A 16,050-nucleotide genomic window follows, 5' to 3' on the forward strand; every position below is an offset into this window, starting at 1 on the left:
CACTGCAAAGAAGGGGGCTGTCGGCACTCCCTCCGTGGAGCCTCCCCCGTCCTCTCCGGGGGCAGCTGCTTCTGCCTCGGCTGGCACCATGTCATGGCGACTTCAGGTCAGAAGGACCTCTTGTCTTGTTCCTGATGATTTCAAGGTCCTCACAGTCCCCATAGTCTGGTTCTTCCCGAAATGCCCACGTGTCCGTGGGGAGCTGTTCCAGCTTCTGTACAGGGAACCAGTGGACGGAGGTGTCGTTGAATACGTCCGCGTACTGTGGCGTCTCCGGCAGCCCAAGCTCCTCCAGTCCCTGCATAACCTGAGCAGGAACATTCAGATGTAAAATGTACAAACTGGACGGTCACAGTAAACCCCACGCTCCTGTGCGTGATCTGTTAGTCACCCCATGTTACCTTAAAAAAAATAAAAGGACTAGGATATTTTAACTCAAGTGCTTTTGGTGATGAACCGGAAGGTCCAAGGGCAGTGAGTATGTAGGGCTCGATACTGAGAACGAAGGGCAGGTCATCGCTTTCTGTGACACAGAGCGATGGAGAAAGCTCAGCGGGCGCGGTACCGTCACCGCGCCCTCCGTGAGCCCGTCGTCAGCGTTCTCCCACGCACGTCCAGGCAGAGTTCTTCACAGGAAGGGAGAAGCGGTCTGGTCCCACACCCTTTCCCACCCCTGCCCCTTTGTTTAGATACCTTTGCGACGTAGGGATAATTTTTCTGCAGAATCCTTGCCAGCAACCTAGAAATTAAAGAAAACAAAACCCGTCACGACTAGGAGGAATGAGAGCGTATTATAGGAAGGCAAGGCGGCTTAAAGGCAACAAACGTTTTAAAAAGAAGGGGGACTGTGGAACAGGTGCAGTAATCAGAGAAAGCGTGAGCCCCCCCTACCCCCCCTTTCATCAAGGGAGACGTGGCGGTGGACACCCGGGCGTGTGTAGGTGTGAGCAGCTGTGGGAGAGGTCGGTTTCCCCCACTTTCGGAAACTTGTCCGTCATAAGGGAAGGGAGGGAATCTTGGCAAAAGACTCAACTCGTGCCGCAGCCCGACTTGGGGTTCACGCCCCCCCCCCTGAGCCCGTCCGGGTTCCTACGGAAAAGTGTCTCTGGGCACGAGAGTCATGGCAACGTCTCCCGCTTGCGGGTCCGTCAGGAACGGGCACGTCCCCGTTCCCCACTCACCTTTCCTCAAGGCCCCTGAAGCTGTTCCCGATGACGACCATCTTGGAAAGGGCGTCTACCGACCAGTTGCTCCACAGGACGTTGTTGTACAGGGCCGTCCCGCAGTGGGGCATGTAAAAGACAGTGGGCTCGCCCCACACGCTGCGTCTTCCCTCCTGGGGGCGCCACACACACAGTGTAAACCCCTCCGCTCTGAGCACGAGGGGAGGGGGAGGGGAGGACCGAGCTGAGCGTTCTCACCACAAAGTAAATAAAAGCGGACGAGTGTGAGGGGACACGTGTGGTAACGAACCTCGCTGGAGTCGCTTCACAACGGACACGTGTGTCCGATCACCCCGGACGCCTTCAACCCGTATTCCAGGTTGGGTCAGCCTCGCTGGAAAGAACAGTGAGCTGCGGGGAAGGCAGGCTGACCTATCCCCTGGAAACAGATGCCCCCCTCTCCGGAACACTTCTGTCCTAATGTAGCACGACTGAAATCTATACAGCGACATGGGGCTACAAGTCTGGAAATCACGATGTCCAGAAAGAACCTGTGTCGACTGAATAAATGTGTGTCCTGTAAACGCAGCTCTGGGTCCGCAGAGGGGCCTTTGGGTCCGTGACAGCAAGGGCAGGATGGAGGGCAACGGTTACTGTGCCCGTGGACTGTGCTTGGTGAACTCCAGGCCTCCTGTGTCCCTTTCTGCAGACCCCTATCACAGTCGGTCCTTTCCAGCTGTCCCCCGGGGGATACAACTGTCCCCTCTTTGAGAACCGTGGCTCCATAGCCAGACCCGCGGCAGGGACACAGGCCCTCCCCCTGCTGCCTGGGCCTGCCTCCCCTGGGCCTCTGCGCTCCGTCCTCTTCTCCCTTGTGTTCACGAACAGGCAGTGGCTCCCCAACAGCCGCTCTCCACAGGCGGCCTGTGCCCCTGCCTCAGTCCCTCCAGCAGACACCCGGTGGACCTCCGGTCCCGGCTCGGCCCTGACCCAGGACTCCCTCCAGCCGGCGCGGGGTGCTTTCCCCTCTCGGCTCCAGCATGTGGTGGCTCCCCCTCACTGTTCTGCTCGCCGTTTACTGGTTACAGGCCACACGCCTTGATGGGACCGGGGGCTCCCTGAAGACGGGGCCTGCATTTATCTTGGCCTCCCCCCAGATCTCGCCCAGCACGGGGCAGGCACTCAGAAAAGATGGGGTGAAGGGAGCGGCAGCGTTTCAGGGCCTCGCCAACACCGGCGAAGGATTCTCTTCTCTCAGCCGGGCCTAGCGTTCGAGTTTCGTAAAAAGCAAGGAGATGGCTGTTTTGGAACACAGGAATCAGAGGATTATTCCGTCTGCAATCCCCCAAACAAGGCAAAACTACTTGCAGAAGTCTGTGCCTGTATGCTGGCTTCTGCCCTCTGCCTAGGAAAGGACTGTCTGTCCTCCAGGGCTCAGAAATTTCACATGCCAACCATTTAGGGCATGCAGGGTACAGCATCTACCCGCCACCCAGCCCGACGCTACGGGTGTGATGGCTACAGGTTCAGAGAGAGCTATTCTGTCCCCTTCCATAACCTCCCCTAGGATAGTCAATTCCAACCAGGAGGCCCTCATTGGAGGCACCGAGACTGTAGCCCTTCATTTTTTCATCCCACAGTAAATACCAATTTAGTAAATTACCATAGTTCCTGGACACACAATTCTCACAAGAATTTTGCAAACGGGCGCCTGGGTGGCCTAGTCAGTTAAGCCTTGACTGTTGCTTTCGGCTCAGGTCACGATCCCACAATTCGTGGGTTCGAGCCCTGCATTGGGCTCCATGCTGCTGGTGCAGAGCCTGCTTCGTTCTTGTTCGTTCTCTCTCTCCGCCCCTCCCCTTCTTGCACTCTCTCAAAAGAAATAAAAGGAATTTTGCAAATATAACAGGTTTCAGTTCATGCCACTTGTACGATTTATTTTTCTGTGATGGGTACCACGTAGGCCACAACGTGGGTACTGACGGGTCCCACATTCCAGGCACTGGGAAGGCAAGTGTGTGGTGGGAAGGGATGACTGCTGTCTCCGAGCGAGGGTGTCCACATGGCACAGCCCGGGGTCCCGTCAGTTACACAGCTCCCCCCTCCCCTTCCCCTCCCCCACTCACCTCGTTCTCACTGAGGACAATCACACCGAGGCTATTCAGAACTGCAATTTCTAGTTGGCTAAACACAGGGTCGTACACCCAGCAGTGCCTTCTGGGAATCTGCGGGAGGGAAGAATGAGTCCCGTCAACCCGAAGATCCGTGTGCAAGACCAGCAGAGGGGCGATAAAGAAGAATCCAAAACTTTACCTGGCACTTTTCCAGGAAGAGAAGCAAAAATGTTAGCTGGTTTCTAGCCATGACGCAGGTGGCAAAGTTCCCAAGGCCGTAGCATACACACTTCAGACGGCAGGTTCCTGGCACCACGGTCTCTCCTGGGAGGGAGCCGGGGGCCGCATCCGACTCATCTGGTGAGGAGTCGAGATGCAGGTTTCCAAAGACTTCCGAGAGAGTCCCCACTGGGGCCTTCAGTTGTTCCAGATGTTTTGTCAGACAGCTGTTGATGGTTTCTGAAAGAGCAGGCCCGGAACAGTGTCAGCGGGCATGCTCTGGCCCCGTGAACCCAACCATCCACGTGAGGCCACAGCCCCAGGGAGAAAAGGAGGTCAGCAAAGGCTTCAGCTCCTCAGAAAGAAGGCTGCAGGCCTCGCTCCCAAACATGCCTGGGGCCTGCGGCCACGCCTGCCCACACAGACAGGCTGTCCTGGTCCCTGCATGCCCACGGCCTGCAACCCCACAGATGTTTCCAGCAAAAAATAGGTTTCGTTTATGGGCACAGTTTCCACCTAAAGCTCTAATGGGAGCTCATTCTAATTTGGTGGGAGGTGCCTGGTAAGTGCGGGCTATGCTCTGAAGTACGTACTTTTTTGATGATAACAAAGAACCGAGGAGCAGAGCTCTCAACATCGTGTAAAAAGTTCAAAGAATAAAAAAGGTAGACTGGGGCTTTTGAGTCTAACAAAAAATAATCTGTTTACATCTTCTCCTACAGCAGTGGGTTCTCTGGTCTCTCATTTTACTGGCACTGAACTTACTTGAACAAACCTGCACCCGAAAAACAAAAGGCCCTATGTTTCCACAGCAAGACGGCAGTTTTCACTTCTTAGCAAAGAGATCTGTGAATGAGACCCCCGGCTGGGAAAGGGCACGTGAGGAACTGATTGGTAAAAGAAGTTCTGGAAAAACCTGACAACAGATATCAACTCAGTCACCGCCTTTTCACTGCATAATTCCTCTTCCGGGAAGATGTCCGAAGAGAATCACCCTACATTTGGTAAAAGCTTTATGCATAAAGGTGCTCCCTGCACCGTTATGTAGAATGACTGAAAAATGAAGGAATAAATAACTAAATGTCCCTCCATACAGACTGTGACTGCTGGTATGTTTGCCGCACATGTTAATATTCAGATGGCCACAGGTTCTGTTGAGGAGGAGGTTACAACCGCGTGGGGAAAAACAAGCCTCCACTGCAAAGTCGGGGAAAAGAGCTCGCTAAGTATACATTTCAACAATGACAGTGACAGCTGAACGTATGGTCTCCCATGCACAGGCAAACACTGTTCCAAGCACTTAACTGAATAGCCTCATTTAATCCTCAAAATTACACCACAGGGTGTGTACTTTGTTACCTCTCTTTCAAAGAAAAACTGAGGCTCAGAGTTAAGTGCCAAGGCACACGGTTATAAGTGGGAAGTCAGAATGAGAACCCAGCATGGACACCGCTCTGTGAAGAAAATATCATCCAATGAGGACTACGTTCCTTCCTTTGCCCACATTCAGGCTCTCCTCCCACACCTACCACCCCCAGCCTTCGCCAGGCGGTACCCACCTAGGGCCAGACTCCAGAAATCAGAGAGAAGCAGGTCCTCCCTGTTAAGAAAAAAAAGGCATGGTCATCTCCCAACCTTCTCCAGGCCGCCCCACCAGTGGCCCTCCTCCTGACCATGAGCTGGATGCGGGGATTCACAGTATGCATGTCCAGAGCCAGACCAGCACTGCCGGCACTCCGAGAGGGCAGAAGGGTGGCTGGAGGACGACCCAATTCCCAGGGACTGGTCTGAGTCAGTCCACACCACCGCCTGGCACAGATGCAGAGCTCCATAAATAGTTGCTAGCTGCCCAGGTTTAAGCTCTCTGAGTTTCAGTTTCCTCACCCCTACGATAGGGAAAAGAATCATACCTATCAAGCAGGATTATGAAAGGGATCAAATGAGTCAACACACAGCACTGTGCCTTGCATGCAGCAGGTACTCAATAAACAGTCTTTGCCTTATCACAACTAATTCCAAGGTGGAAGTAAAAGGAGAGACAAAAACAGTGTCTAGGCTTTCTTTATTCAGGTCTACCAGCTTATGCAAACCCAGAGCAAAACACTGTCAACAGTGATTTAAAACAAACTGATGAATTTGTCCAATCAAAAGATATACAATGACTGAAAACACCAACCCATCCATGCGATGCCCACAAAAGACGCACTTTGGACATAAGGACAACACAGACCGAAAGTGAGGAGACAGAAAAGATGTTCTGTGCGAGTGGAAACCAAAAGAGAGCTGGGAGAGCTATACTTATATCAGACAAAATAGAATTTAACCTAGAGGCAGACCAACATTTTTGGGATGCTGCAAAAACGGTTCTAAGTGGTAAGTTTATAGCAATACAGGCCTACCTCAAGAAGCTAGAAAAGTCTGAAATAAATAGCCAAATGTTACACTTCACAAACTAGAAAAAGAACAAAGCCCAAAGTTAGTAGAAAGGAAATAACAAAGACCAGAACAAAAATAAATGAAATAGATTCCAAAAAAAGATAGGAAAAAAGATCAACAGAAGAGCAGATTTTTTGAACGAGGAACAAAATCGACAAACCTTTACCTAGACACACCAAGAACAAAAGAGAGAGAGGGGGGGACTCAAAATCAGAAATGATAGAGGAGATATTACAACGGACACCACAAAAAACCAAAAGATCAAAGGGACTACTGTGAAAATACACAGCAACAATTTGGACAACCCAAAAGAATTGGCAATTTCAAACTTCCAAAAAGACAAAAGGCCAGAACTAGACGGCTTTAATGGTGAATTCTACCATTCAGAGAATGAATACTGATCCTTCCCAAGCTTCCCCCTAACCAAAATAAAAAACAAAAACAAAAAAAAACCCAAAACACAGAAGAGGGAATGCTTCCAAATTCATTTCTGGGGCCAGCATTACCCTGATGCCAAAACCAGACAAGGACACTACAAAAAAATTACAGGCCACTGTCTTTGATAAATTTGGATGCAAAAATGCTCAACAAAATACTAGCAAACCAAATTCACCCACATGCTAAAAGAATCATACACTATGATCAAGCGGGATTTACTCCAGGGATGCAGGGATAGTTCACACATGCAAATTAATGAACATGATACACCACATTAACAAAATGAAGAATAAAAATCATATGATCATGTTGAGAAATGCAGGGAAAGAATCTGACAAAATTTAATATCCATTTATGATGGATATTACCCAAAAAGTGGGTATAGAGGGAACATACCTCAACATAATAAAGGCCACATGTGACAAGCCCAAGGTAACATCACATTCAATGGTGAGAAGTTTCAGCTGTTATTATTTTCTCTAATATCAGGAATAAGATAAAGATACCCACTTTTGCTACTTCTGTTCAATATACAATTAGAATCCCAGCCAGAGCAATTACCAAGAAAAACAAATAAAAGGCATTGAAACAAGAAAGGAGAGAAGTACAACTCGCTATTTGCAGATGACATATATGGAAAACCTTAAAGACTCCCCCCCAAAACCTGTTCAAACTAATAAATGAATTCAGTAAAGTTGCAGGATACAATATCAATACACAAAAGTCTGTTCCATTTCTATACACTAATAATTAACTATCAGAAAAAGAAATTTAGAAGGTGATCCCATTTGAAATTGCATCAAAAAGAATAAAACACCGAGGAATAAACTTAACCAAGGAGGTGAAAGCCTATATACTGAAAACTATAAGACATTAAGGAAAGAAATCGAAAACACAGGTAAATGGAAAGGTGTTCCATGCTCATGCATTGGAAGAACAGTGTTAAAATGTCTATACTACCCAAAGCCACCTACAGACACAACACAATTCCTATCAAAATTCTAATCGCAGTTTTCACAGAAATAGAAAAAAGGATCCCCAAATTGGTATGGAGTCATGAAAGACTGAATAGCCAGAGCGATCTTGAGAAAGGAAAACAAAGCTAAAGGCATCACACTTCCTGATTTCAGATTTCTACTACAAAGTTACAGTAATCAAAACAATATGGTATTGGCATTAAAACAGACACACAGATCAATGGAACAGAAGAGAAAGCCCAGAAATAAACCCAAATATATAGGGTCAAACACCTTATGACAAAGGAGCCAAGAATATACAAGAGGGAGAGGACAGCCTCTTTAACAAATGGTGTTGGGAAAACTGGACAGCCACATGCAAAGAATGAAACAACTATTTTACACCGTACACAAAAATTAACCCAAAATGGATTAAAGACTTGAATGTAAGACCAGGAACCATAAAACTCCTCATAGGAAACAGAGGGGAAAAGCTGCTTGACACAGGTCTTGGTAGTGATTTTCAAAATTTGATTACCAAAAGTAAAAACAAAAGCAAAAACAAACATGTGGGACTACATCAAACCAGAAAGCTTCTGCACAGCAAAGGAAACCATCAACAAAATAAAAAGGCAACCCATGGTATGGGAAAACGTTTGCAAATCATGTATCTGATAAGGGATTAATACCCAAAATATGAAGAACTCCTACAACTCAGTAACAAGAAAACCCAAGCAATCTAATTAAGAAATGGGCAGATCTAAATAGACATTTTTCCACAGAAGACATATAGATGGTCAACGAGTACGTGAAAAGATGCTCAACATCATGAATCACAAGGGAAGTGCAAATCGAAACCACAATGAGATACCACACCACATCTGTTAGGATGGCTATTTTCAAAAAAACAAGAAAGAACAAGTGTTGGCAAAGATGTAGAGAAAAGGAAAACCCTTATTCGCTGTTGGTGGGAATGTAAATTGGTGCAGCCAACTATGGAAAAGTGTAAGGAAGTTCCTCATAAAAATTAAAAATAGGGGCACCTGCGTGGCTCAGTCAGTTTAGTGTCCAACTTTGGCTCTGGTCATGATCTCACAGTTCACGAGTTCGAGCCCCGCATCGGGCTCTGCGCTGACAGCTCAGAGCCTGGAGCCTGCTTCGGATTCTGTGTCTCCCTCTCTCTCTGCCCCTCCCCTGCTCACGCTCTGTCTCTCTCTCTCAAAAAGAAATAAACATTAAAAAATAAAATAAAAATAGAACTACCATATGATCCAGCAATTCCCCTTCTGGGTATTTATCTGAAGAAAATGAAAACGCTAACTGGAAAAGGTACATGCACCCCTATGTTCACTGAAGCCTTATTTATGAATGAAAATATAGAAACAACCTAAGTGTCCACCAATGGATGAATGGACAAAGAAACTATGGTGTATATACACAATGGAATACTACTCAGCCAAAAGAAAGAATGAAATCTTTCCATCTGCAATATTGATGGACCTTACGGTCACTGTGCTTAGTACAACAGACCAAACAGAAAAAGAGAAATATTCTAAATAACTTACATGTGGAATCTTAAAAAACAAAAACAAAACACCGAAACAAAACAAAACAAACAGAACCAAAAAACCGAGCTCACGGATACAGAGGACAGATGAGTGGTTGCCAGAGGTAGGGGGTGGGAGGTGGGAGAAATGCCTAAACGGGTCAAAAGGAAAACAAGTCCAATTATGGCATCTTCTTCCTTTTTTTTTTTTTAATTAAGTAAACTCTACCCTGCAACCTGGGGCTCGAACTCAGGACCCCGAGATCAGGAGCTGCATGCTCCACTGACTGGGCCCGCTGGCTGCCCCCAATTATAGCATCTTTTGATGCTCAATTTTTTGTGAAAGGTTCAAATAATTTAATCTATGGGGGCACCTGGGTGGCTCAGCTGGTTAAGCGTCTGGTTCGCTTTCCGCTCAGGTCATGATCTCATGGTTCCTGGGACTGAGCCCCCCGTGTTGGGCTCTGTGCTGAACGTGGAGCCTGCTCGGGATTCTCTCTCCCCCTCTCTCTCTGCCCTCCCCCCCACTTGTGCATGCTTGCTCTCTCTCTCTCTCTCTCAAAAGAAATAAACATTAGAAAAATTAAAAAAAAATCTTCTCCTGAACATCTGGTTGTTGCATAATCATCACGAGCATTGTCACTTTTCGTATCTGGACAGCACCTCATAGTTCACAAAGCTCTTTTATACACACTCTCTTATTTGAGCCTGGGAGAAGAATTTGTTGTTTCTATTTTACAGAGAGAAAAACAGACTGAGAGAAGGGGTGTGCTTTGTTCCAGGTTGCACAGCTAACAAATCATCTTCTGATTCTCAGTCCAATGAAGGAGGGAAAAGAAAAACCCAAACATTGTAATTCGAGCCAAAGAAGAACATTATGTGATAAAGGAATCGATCTAACAAGAGGATGCAACATTTGTAAATATTTACGCACCCAATTTTAGGAGTAACTAGATACGTAGAGCAAATATGAGCAGACCTAAAAGGAGAAATCGACAGCAGTACAAGAATAGTAGGGGATTTTAACACCTCACTTACATCATTGGAGAGACCATCCAGACAGAAGATCAGTAAGGAAACATCAGCCTCAGACAACAAGTTAGACCAGATGGACTTAACAGGTACATTTAGAGCTCTCCATCCAAAAGCAGTACGTGGAACACATTCCTCTCGAGTGCACATGGAACATTCTCCAAGACAGATCACATGCCAGGCCACAAGACAAGCCTTAATAAACTTGAGACTGGAACTTTCTAAAATGATCACTGAAATCATATCCAGCATCTTTTCTGACCCCAGTGGTATGGAACTAGAAATCAATTCTAAGAAGAAAACTGGAAATTCACAAACACGGAGCTTGCTGAGCAACCAATGGGTCAATGAACAGATCAAAAGAGAAACCAAAAAATACCTCACGACAAATGAAAGTGGAATACAACTTAGCAAAATTTATAGAATGCAGCAAAAGTGGTTCTCAGAATGGCACACCTGGCTGGCTCACAGCGGAGCGCGTGACTCTTGATCTCATGTGGTAGTGAGTTCGAGCTCCACACTGGGTGTAGAGCTTACTTAAAAAAAAAAAAAAAAAAGTAGTTCCAAGGAAGTTTATAGTGAAACAGGCCTACCTCAAGAAACAAGTAGAGTCCCGATAAGCAACCTACCTTTACACATCAAGGAACTAGAAAAAGAACAAAGGAAGCCTAAAGTTAGCAGAAGGGAGGAAATAAGTGAAAATACAGACTAAAAAGACAATGGAAAGATCAACAAAAGAGCTGACAAACTTGTAGCTAGACTCACCGAGGTTAAAAAAAAAAAAACAAAAACAACGGAGGCCTCAAACAAATATAATCAGAAAAGAAACAGATACTACTGCCAATACTATATACACAGGATCATAAGAAACTACTATGATCAGTTTCACCCCAAATAGTTGGGCAATCAAGAAGGGTAAATTCCCAGAAACATACAACCTTCCAAGACTGAATCACAAGGACAGAAATTCTGAACAGACCAATCACCAGTATGCAGACTAAATGAGTCATCAAAATCCTCCCAACAAACAAAAGTCCAGGACCAGATGGCTTCGCTGGTGAATTCTACCAAATCTTCCAAGAAGAATGAATACCAATCCTTCTCCAGGAAGGAAAGTCCTTTTCCAGGACTTTTCCAGGAAAAACAAGAGGAAGGAATGCTTCCCAACTCATTTTATGAGGCCAGCATTGCCCTTGTCCAAACCAGCCAAGATGCCATAAGAAGAGAGGCCTCCAGGCCAATATCTGTCATGAACATAGATGGAAAAGTCCTCAACAAAATATCAGCAAACTTAACCCAATACAGTAAGAGGACCATATGCTATGATCAAGTGGGATTTATTCCAGGAATTAATCAAAATAATATACCACATTAACAAAATTAAGGATAAAAAGCATATGACCTCTCAACAGACACAGAAAAAATATGTGACAAAATTCAACATCCATTTTGATAAAAGCTCTCAACAAAGCAGGTACGGAGAGAACGTAACTCAACATAAGAAAAGCCACATATGACAAGCCACATCGTACTCGATGGTGAACGCCGAAAGCTTTTCCTCTATGACCAGCAACAAGACAAGGATACCTACTCTTGCCACTTTTATTCGACATACAATTGGCCCTTGAACAACACAGGGGTTAGGGGTGCCAAACCCCTGTGCAGTCGAAAATCTGAGTATAACTTCTGACTCCCCCAAGATGTAACTACTAATAGGCTACTGTTGCCTGGAAGCCTTACCAATAACATAAAAAAGTCAATGAACACTACTTTGTATGTTAGATGTATTAAATACTGAATTCATACAGCAAAGTAAGCTAGAAAAAAAACGTTATTAGGAAAATGCTAAAGGAAAACACATTTACAGCACTGTATTTATTGGAAAAAAATTCACGTATTAAGTGGACCACACAGTTCAAACCCATGTTGCCAAGGGTCAACTGTAGTATTGGAAGTCCTTGCCAGAGCAATTACACAAGAAAAATAAATAAATAAAAGGCATCCAGATTGGAAAGGAAGAACTAAAACGGCCACTATTTTCAGATGACATGGTATTTTATAAAGAAAACCCTAAAGACGACACCAAAAACTACTAGAATAACAAATTCAGTATAAGGTGCAGGATAAAAAATACACAAAAATCTGTTGCATTTCGATACACTAATAATGAACTATCAGAAAAATAAATTTAAAAAACAGTCACATTTTGGGGTGCCTGGGTGGCTCAGTCAGGCATCCAACTCGACTTTGGCTCCGGTCATGATTCACAGTTCGTGGGACTGAGCCCTGTGTTGGGCTCTGCACTGACGGCGTGGGAGCTGTGCTTGGGACTCTCTCCCTCTCTCTCTGTCCCTCCCCTGCTTGTGCATGTGTGTGCACACACACGCACACACACTCTCAAAATAAATAAACTTAAAAAACAAAACAACAATTACATTTACAATTGCATAAAAAAAATACTTAGAGATAAATTTAACCAAGGAGGTGAAAGACCTGTATACAGAAAACTATAAGCCGTTAAGGAAAAAAAATTGAAGACAACACAAATAAATGGAAAGACATTCGTGCTCAGGGGTTAGAAGAACAGTGTTAAAATGTCTACACTACCCAAACCATCTACACATTCAATACAATTCCTATCAAAATTCCTATCACATTTTTCACGTAAGACAATCTTTAAAATTTGGAGTCACAAAAGGCTCTGAACAGCAAAGCAATCTTGATAAAGAACCAAGCTGGAGGCATCATGCTTCCTGGTTTCAAACTCTGTTACAAAGCTATAATGATTATTGGCATCCTGGCATAAAAACAAACACACAGATCAACCGAACAGAAGAGAGAGCCCAGAAATAAACCCACACATATATGGTCTGGTACCTTATGACAAAGGAGCCAAGAATATCCTAGGGGGAAAGGACAATTTCTTTAATAAATGGTGTTGGGAAAACTGGACAGCCACATGCAAAAGAATGAAAGTGCACCACTATCTTATAACATACACAAAAATGAACTCAAAATGGATTAAAGACGTGAATGGAAGACCTGGAACCATAAAACTCTTACCAGAAAACATAAGCGGCAAGCTGCTTGACCTAGGTCCTGGCTTTGGATCTGACTCCAACAAAGGCAAAGGCCTGGCTTTGGATCTGACTCCAGCAAAGGCAACAAAAGCAACAATAAAATAAGCAAAACTACACCGAACTAAACAGCCTCTGCCCAGCAAAGAAAACCACCACCAACAAAAAAAAAACGGGCAACCTACTGCATCGGAGCAAAGATTTGCGCATCACATACCTGATAAAAGGTTAATACCTAAAATATATAAAGAACACATACAACTGAATAACAAAACAACCAAACAATGTGATTAAACAATGGAATTATCCAAATAGATATTTATCCAGAGAAGACATACCAAGAGCCAACAGGTACGTGAAAAGATGCTCAACATCAGTAACCATCAGGAAAGTACAAATCAAAACAGTGAGATCTCACCTCACACCAGTTTAGAAGGGCTCGTATCAAAAAGACGAGAAATAACAAACTTTGGCAAGAGTGTGGAGAAAATGGAACCCTGACGCACTGTTGGTAGGAACATAAGTTGGCAGAGCCACTATGGGAAACAGTATGGAGGTTATTCAAAAAATTAAAAATAGAACTACTCTACGACCCAGCAGCTTCTCTTCTGGCTATTTATCAACAAAACAAAACAAAACAAAACCAAAAACACCTATTTGAAAAGATATGTGAACCCCCATATTCATTGCAGCATTAGTTACAATAGCTAAGTATGAAAACAGCCTATGTGTCCAGGGAGGGAAGATTCGAGAAAAAAGATGAAATACTATTCACCCATAATAATGAAATCTTTCCATTTGCAAAAACAGGGATGGACCCTGAGGGCCTTATGTTTAGCGAAATAAGTCAGACAAATACTAGATGACATCACTTAAAAAAATTTTTTTTTTTTTTTTTAACATTTATTTATTTTTGAGAGACAGAGAGAGAAGGAGACACAGGATCCGAAGCAGGCTCCAGGCTCGGAGCTGGCAGCACGGAGCCCAATGTGGGACTCGAATGCACAAACCGCGAGATCATGATCTGAGCCAAAGTCGGATGCTCAACCGAATGAGCCACCCAGGCGCCCCTATATGACATCACTTTTACACGGAATCTAAAAAACAAAAATACTGAGCTCCTAGATAGAGAACAGATTGATGGTTGTGGAGGGGAGGATGGGTGTGAAATGGATAAAGGGGGTCAAAAGGTAAAAACTTATAGGTATAAAATAAATAAGTTATGGGAATGTAATATACAGCATGGCCCCTATAGGTAATAACACTTGGAAGCTGCTAAGAGAGTAGATCTTAAAAGTTCTCATAAGAAAAAAAAAATTTGGGGGGAGGCGCCTGGGTGGCTCAGTCGGTTAAGTGTCCGACTTCGGCTCAGGTCATGATCTCGCGGTTCGTGAGTTTGAGCCCCGCTTTGGGCTCTGTGCCGACAGCTCAGAGCCTGGAGCCTGCTTTGGATTCTGTATCTTGCTCTCTCTCTGCCCCTCCCCTACTCGCTCTCTGTCTCTCTCTGTCTCAAAAATAAATACTAAAAAAAAAGAAAAAAGAAAAAAAAATTTAAACAAAATTGGATTTGAACAGACAAGCCACACACCAGCGTTTACCATACAGAATTGAAAACATCTGCCCGAGGCTGCCCTCATGTTCATCACAGAGGGTACAGGAGAGCTTTAATGTACTGGGAGTGCTTTGGAAACTGGTGAGCTTGCGCACAGAACAGCGTGTAAAGTGCTGGGCTCCTCTCTACTCAGAGCAGTGGGGTCTGCACCACATTTATGGGTACAAGAAGAAGCAGGGAGCTCCCAGGAAGGGAGGGGGGGATACCGGAGAAGCTGAGGAAGAATAACAATGCAAGGTGTAGGGAAAGTGCCTTAAGGGTTTTCCAAATCCCTGGGCACACTCCTTCTCAGAGACGTCTTCCAAGATCCTAGAAAAAGTCGCTGCTGTTTGTTTACTCAGGCTCAATCAACTGGTCAGCCAACTCCTTTCTATTCAGTGGTAACCTCGGAGTCAGCAACTGTCTCTTGACCTTAATTCTGGGGGAGAGGAGCATATAAAATTAGTCTAATTTCCCCCAGTTGTTGATCTGAAGCACTAACAAAAGCTGTTATTTACTGGGCCCTTAAAGGACTGCAAATAAATAATGGCAACAAAAATAAGTAACAAAAATAGGTAACATTTATTAAAGTGCTTCCTCTGTTAGGTACTGTTCTAAACTGCAAGGTGCAGAGCAAAGCATGGAGGGATGAGGGTCTGGGCTAAGCCCAAATAATGGAGAACTTTGAAGCACAGGTGTTGCAGCTGCAAAGCTATGGGTTTCAAATCTGGTTCCATACATTACCGGTGTCTCTAAGACTCTGAGCCCTGACAGGATCCTAGCTGTCTGAGATGTTCAAATTGATAAAGATGTATTAAGTAGAATGCATGAGCCAGCGGCAGGCACACAGCAGCTCCTCAATTAACTAATGATGATCACCATGAAGATGTCAATCACGTTGGTGTTGCTTCCCTGGCGTCAGCAATAATAACCAACACTCGTGTGATATTAATACCAAACACTGTTTCTGCACTTACCCCGCTCCAGGCACCGTGGTTTACACTTACATACATTTACTAATTCACTGAATCCTCAAAACAAGCCTATACGGGTACTATTTTCAGGGCCATCTCTCAGATGAGAAAACTGAGGCACAGAGATTATGGAACTTGCCGAACGTCGCGCAGCTGGAAGTGCAACAAGAGGAATGACGACCTTGACTCCGACTCAGTCTGTAATAAGCTCCTCACCTGCGTAAAACCCTCACAATAACCCTAAGGGTTTGCAGATATGCCCACTTTACAGGTGGCGAGACGGAGGCTCGGAGCGGTCCTCCCAAGGATGAAGACTCGGTCCCAGGGCCAACTCCGCACTCACCGGGCCTCCCGGATGCGACGAAGCACGACTCGGCCGTCCGTCTCTGGTTCGGCGTCCAGGCCCCCCGCCGCCGCCTCCCTCCCTCGCGGACGCCGCGCCGCCGAGCGCCTTTTCCTGCGCGGGGCAGCAGCCCGCCAGGGTTCCAACGCCGCCGCCGCCAT

At 45.3% G+C, this 16,050-nt stretch overlaps 1 protein-coding gene across 1 annotated transcript; it reads right to left on the reverse strand.

The window, feature by feature from the left end:
* Positions 1 to 91: 91 nt before the first annotated feature.
* On the reverse strand, positions 92 to 16,050 carry SRRD (SRR1 domain containing). Its single transcript, XM_042909826.1, has 7 exons — positions 15,890 to 16,050; positions 5,056 to 5,096; positions 3,477 to 3,736; positions 3,290 to 3,388; positions 1,182 to 1,336; positions 694 to 739; positions 92 to 307 (listed from the first exon to the last, which is right to left on the reverse strand). Exons 1-7 carry the CDS (start codon positions 16,048 to 16,050, stop codon positions 92 to 94), a joined length of 978 nt encoding a protein of 325 aa, XP_042765760.1.

Source organism: Panthera leo, chromosome D3 (assembly GCF_018350215.1).
Source record: "Panthera leo isolate Ple1 chromosome D3, P.leo_Ple1_pat1.1, whole genome shotgun sequence".
Classification (NCBI taxonomy): Eukaryota; Metazoa; Chordata; class Mammalia; order Carnivora; family Felidae; genus Panthera; species Panthera leo.

Coding starts and splice junctions, on each gene's coding strand:
- SRRD (XM_042909826.1), bottom strand. CDS start 16,050: ATGGCGGCGGCGGCGTTGGAACCCTGGCGGGCTGCTGCCCCGCGCAGG. Junction 5,097..15,889: donor CGTCGCATCCGGGAGGCCCG/GTGAGTGCGGAG, acceptor TTTTCTTAACAG/GGAGGACCTGCTTCTCTCTG. Junction 740..1,181: donor TTCAGGGGCCTTGAGGAAAG/GTGAGTGGGGAA, acceptor TTTAATTTCTAG/GTTGCTGGCAAGGATTCTGC.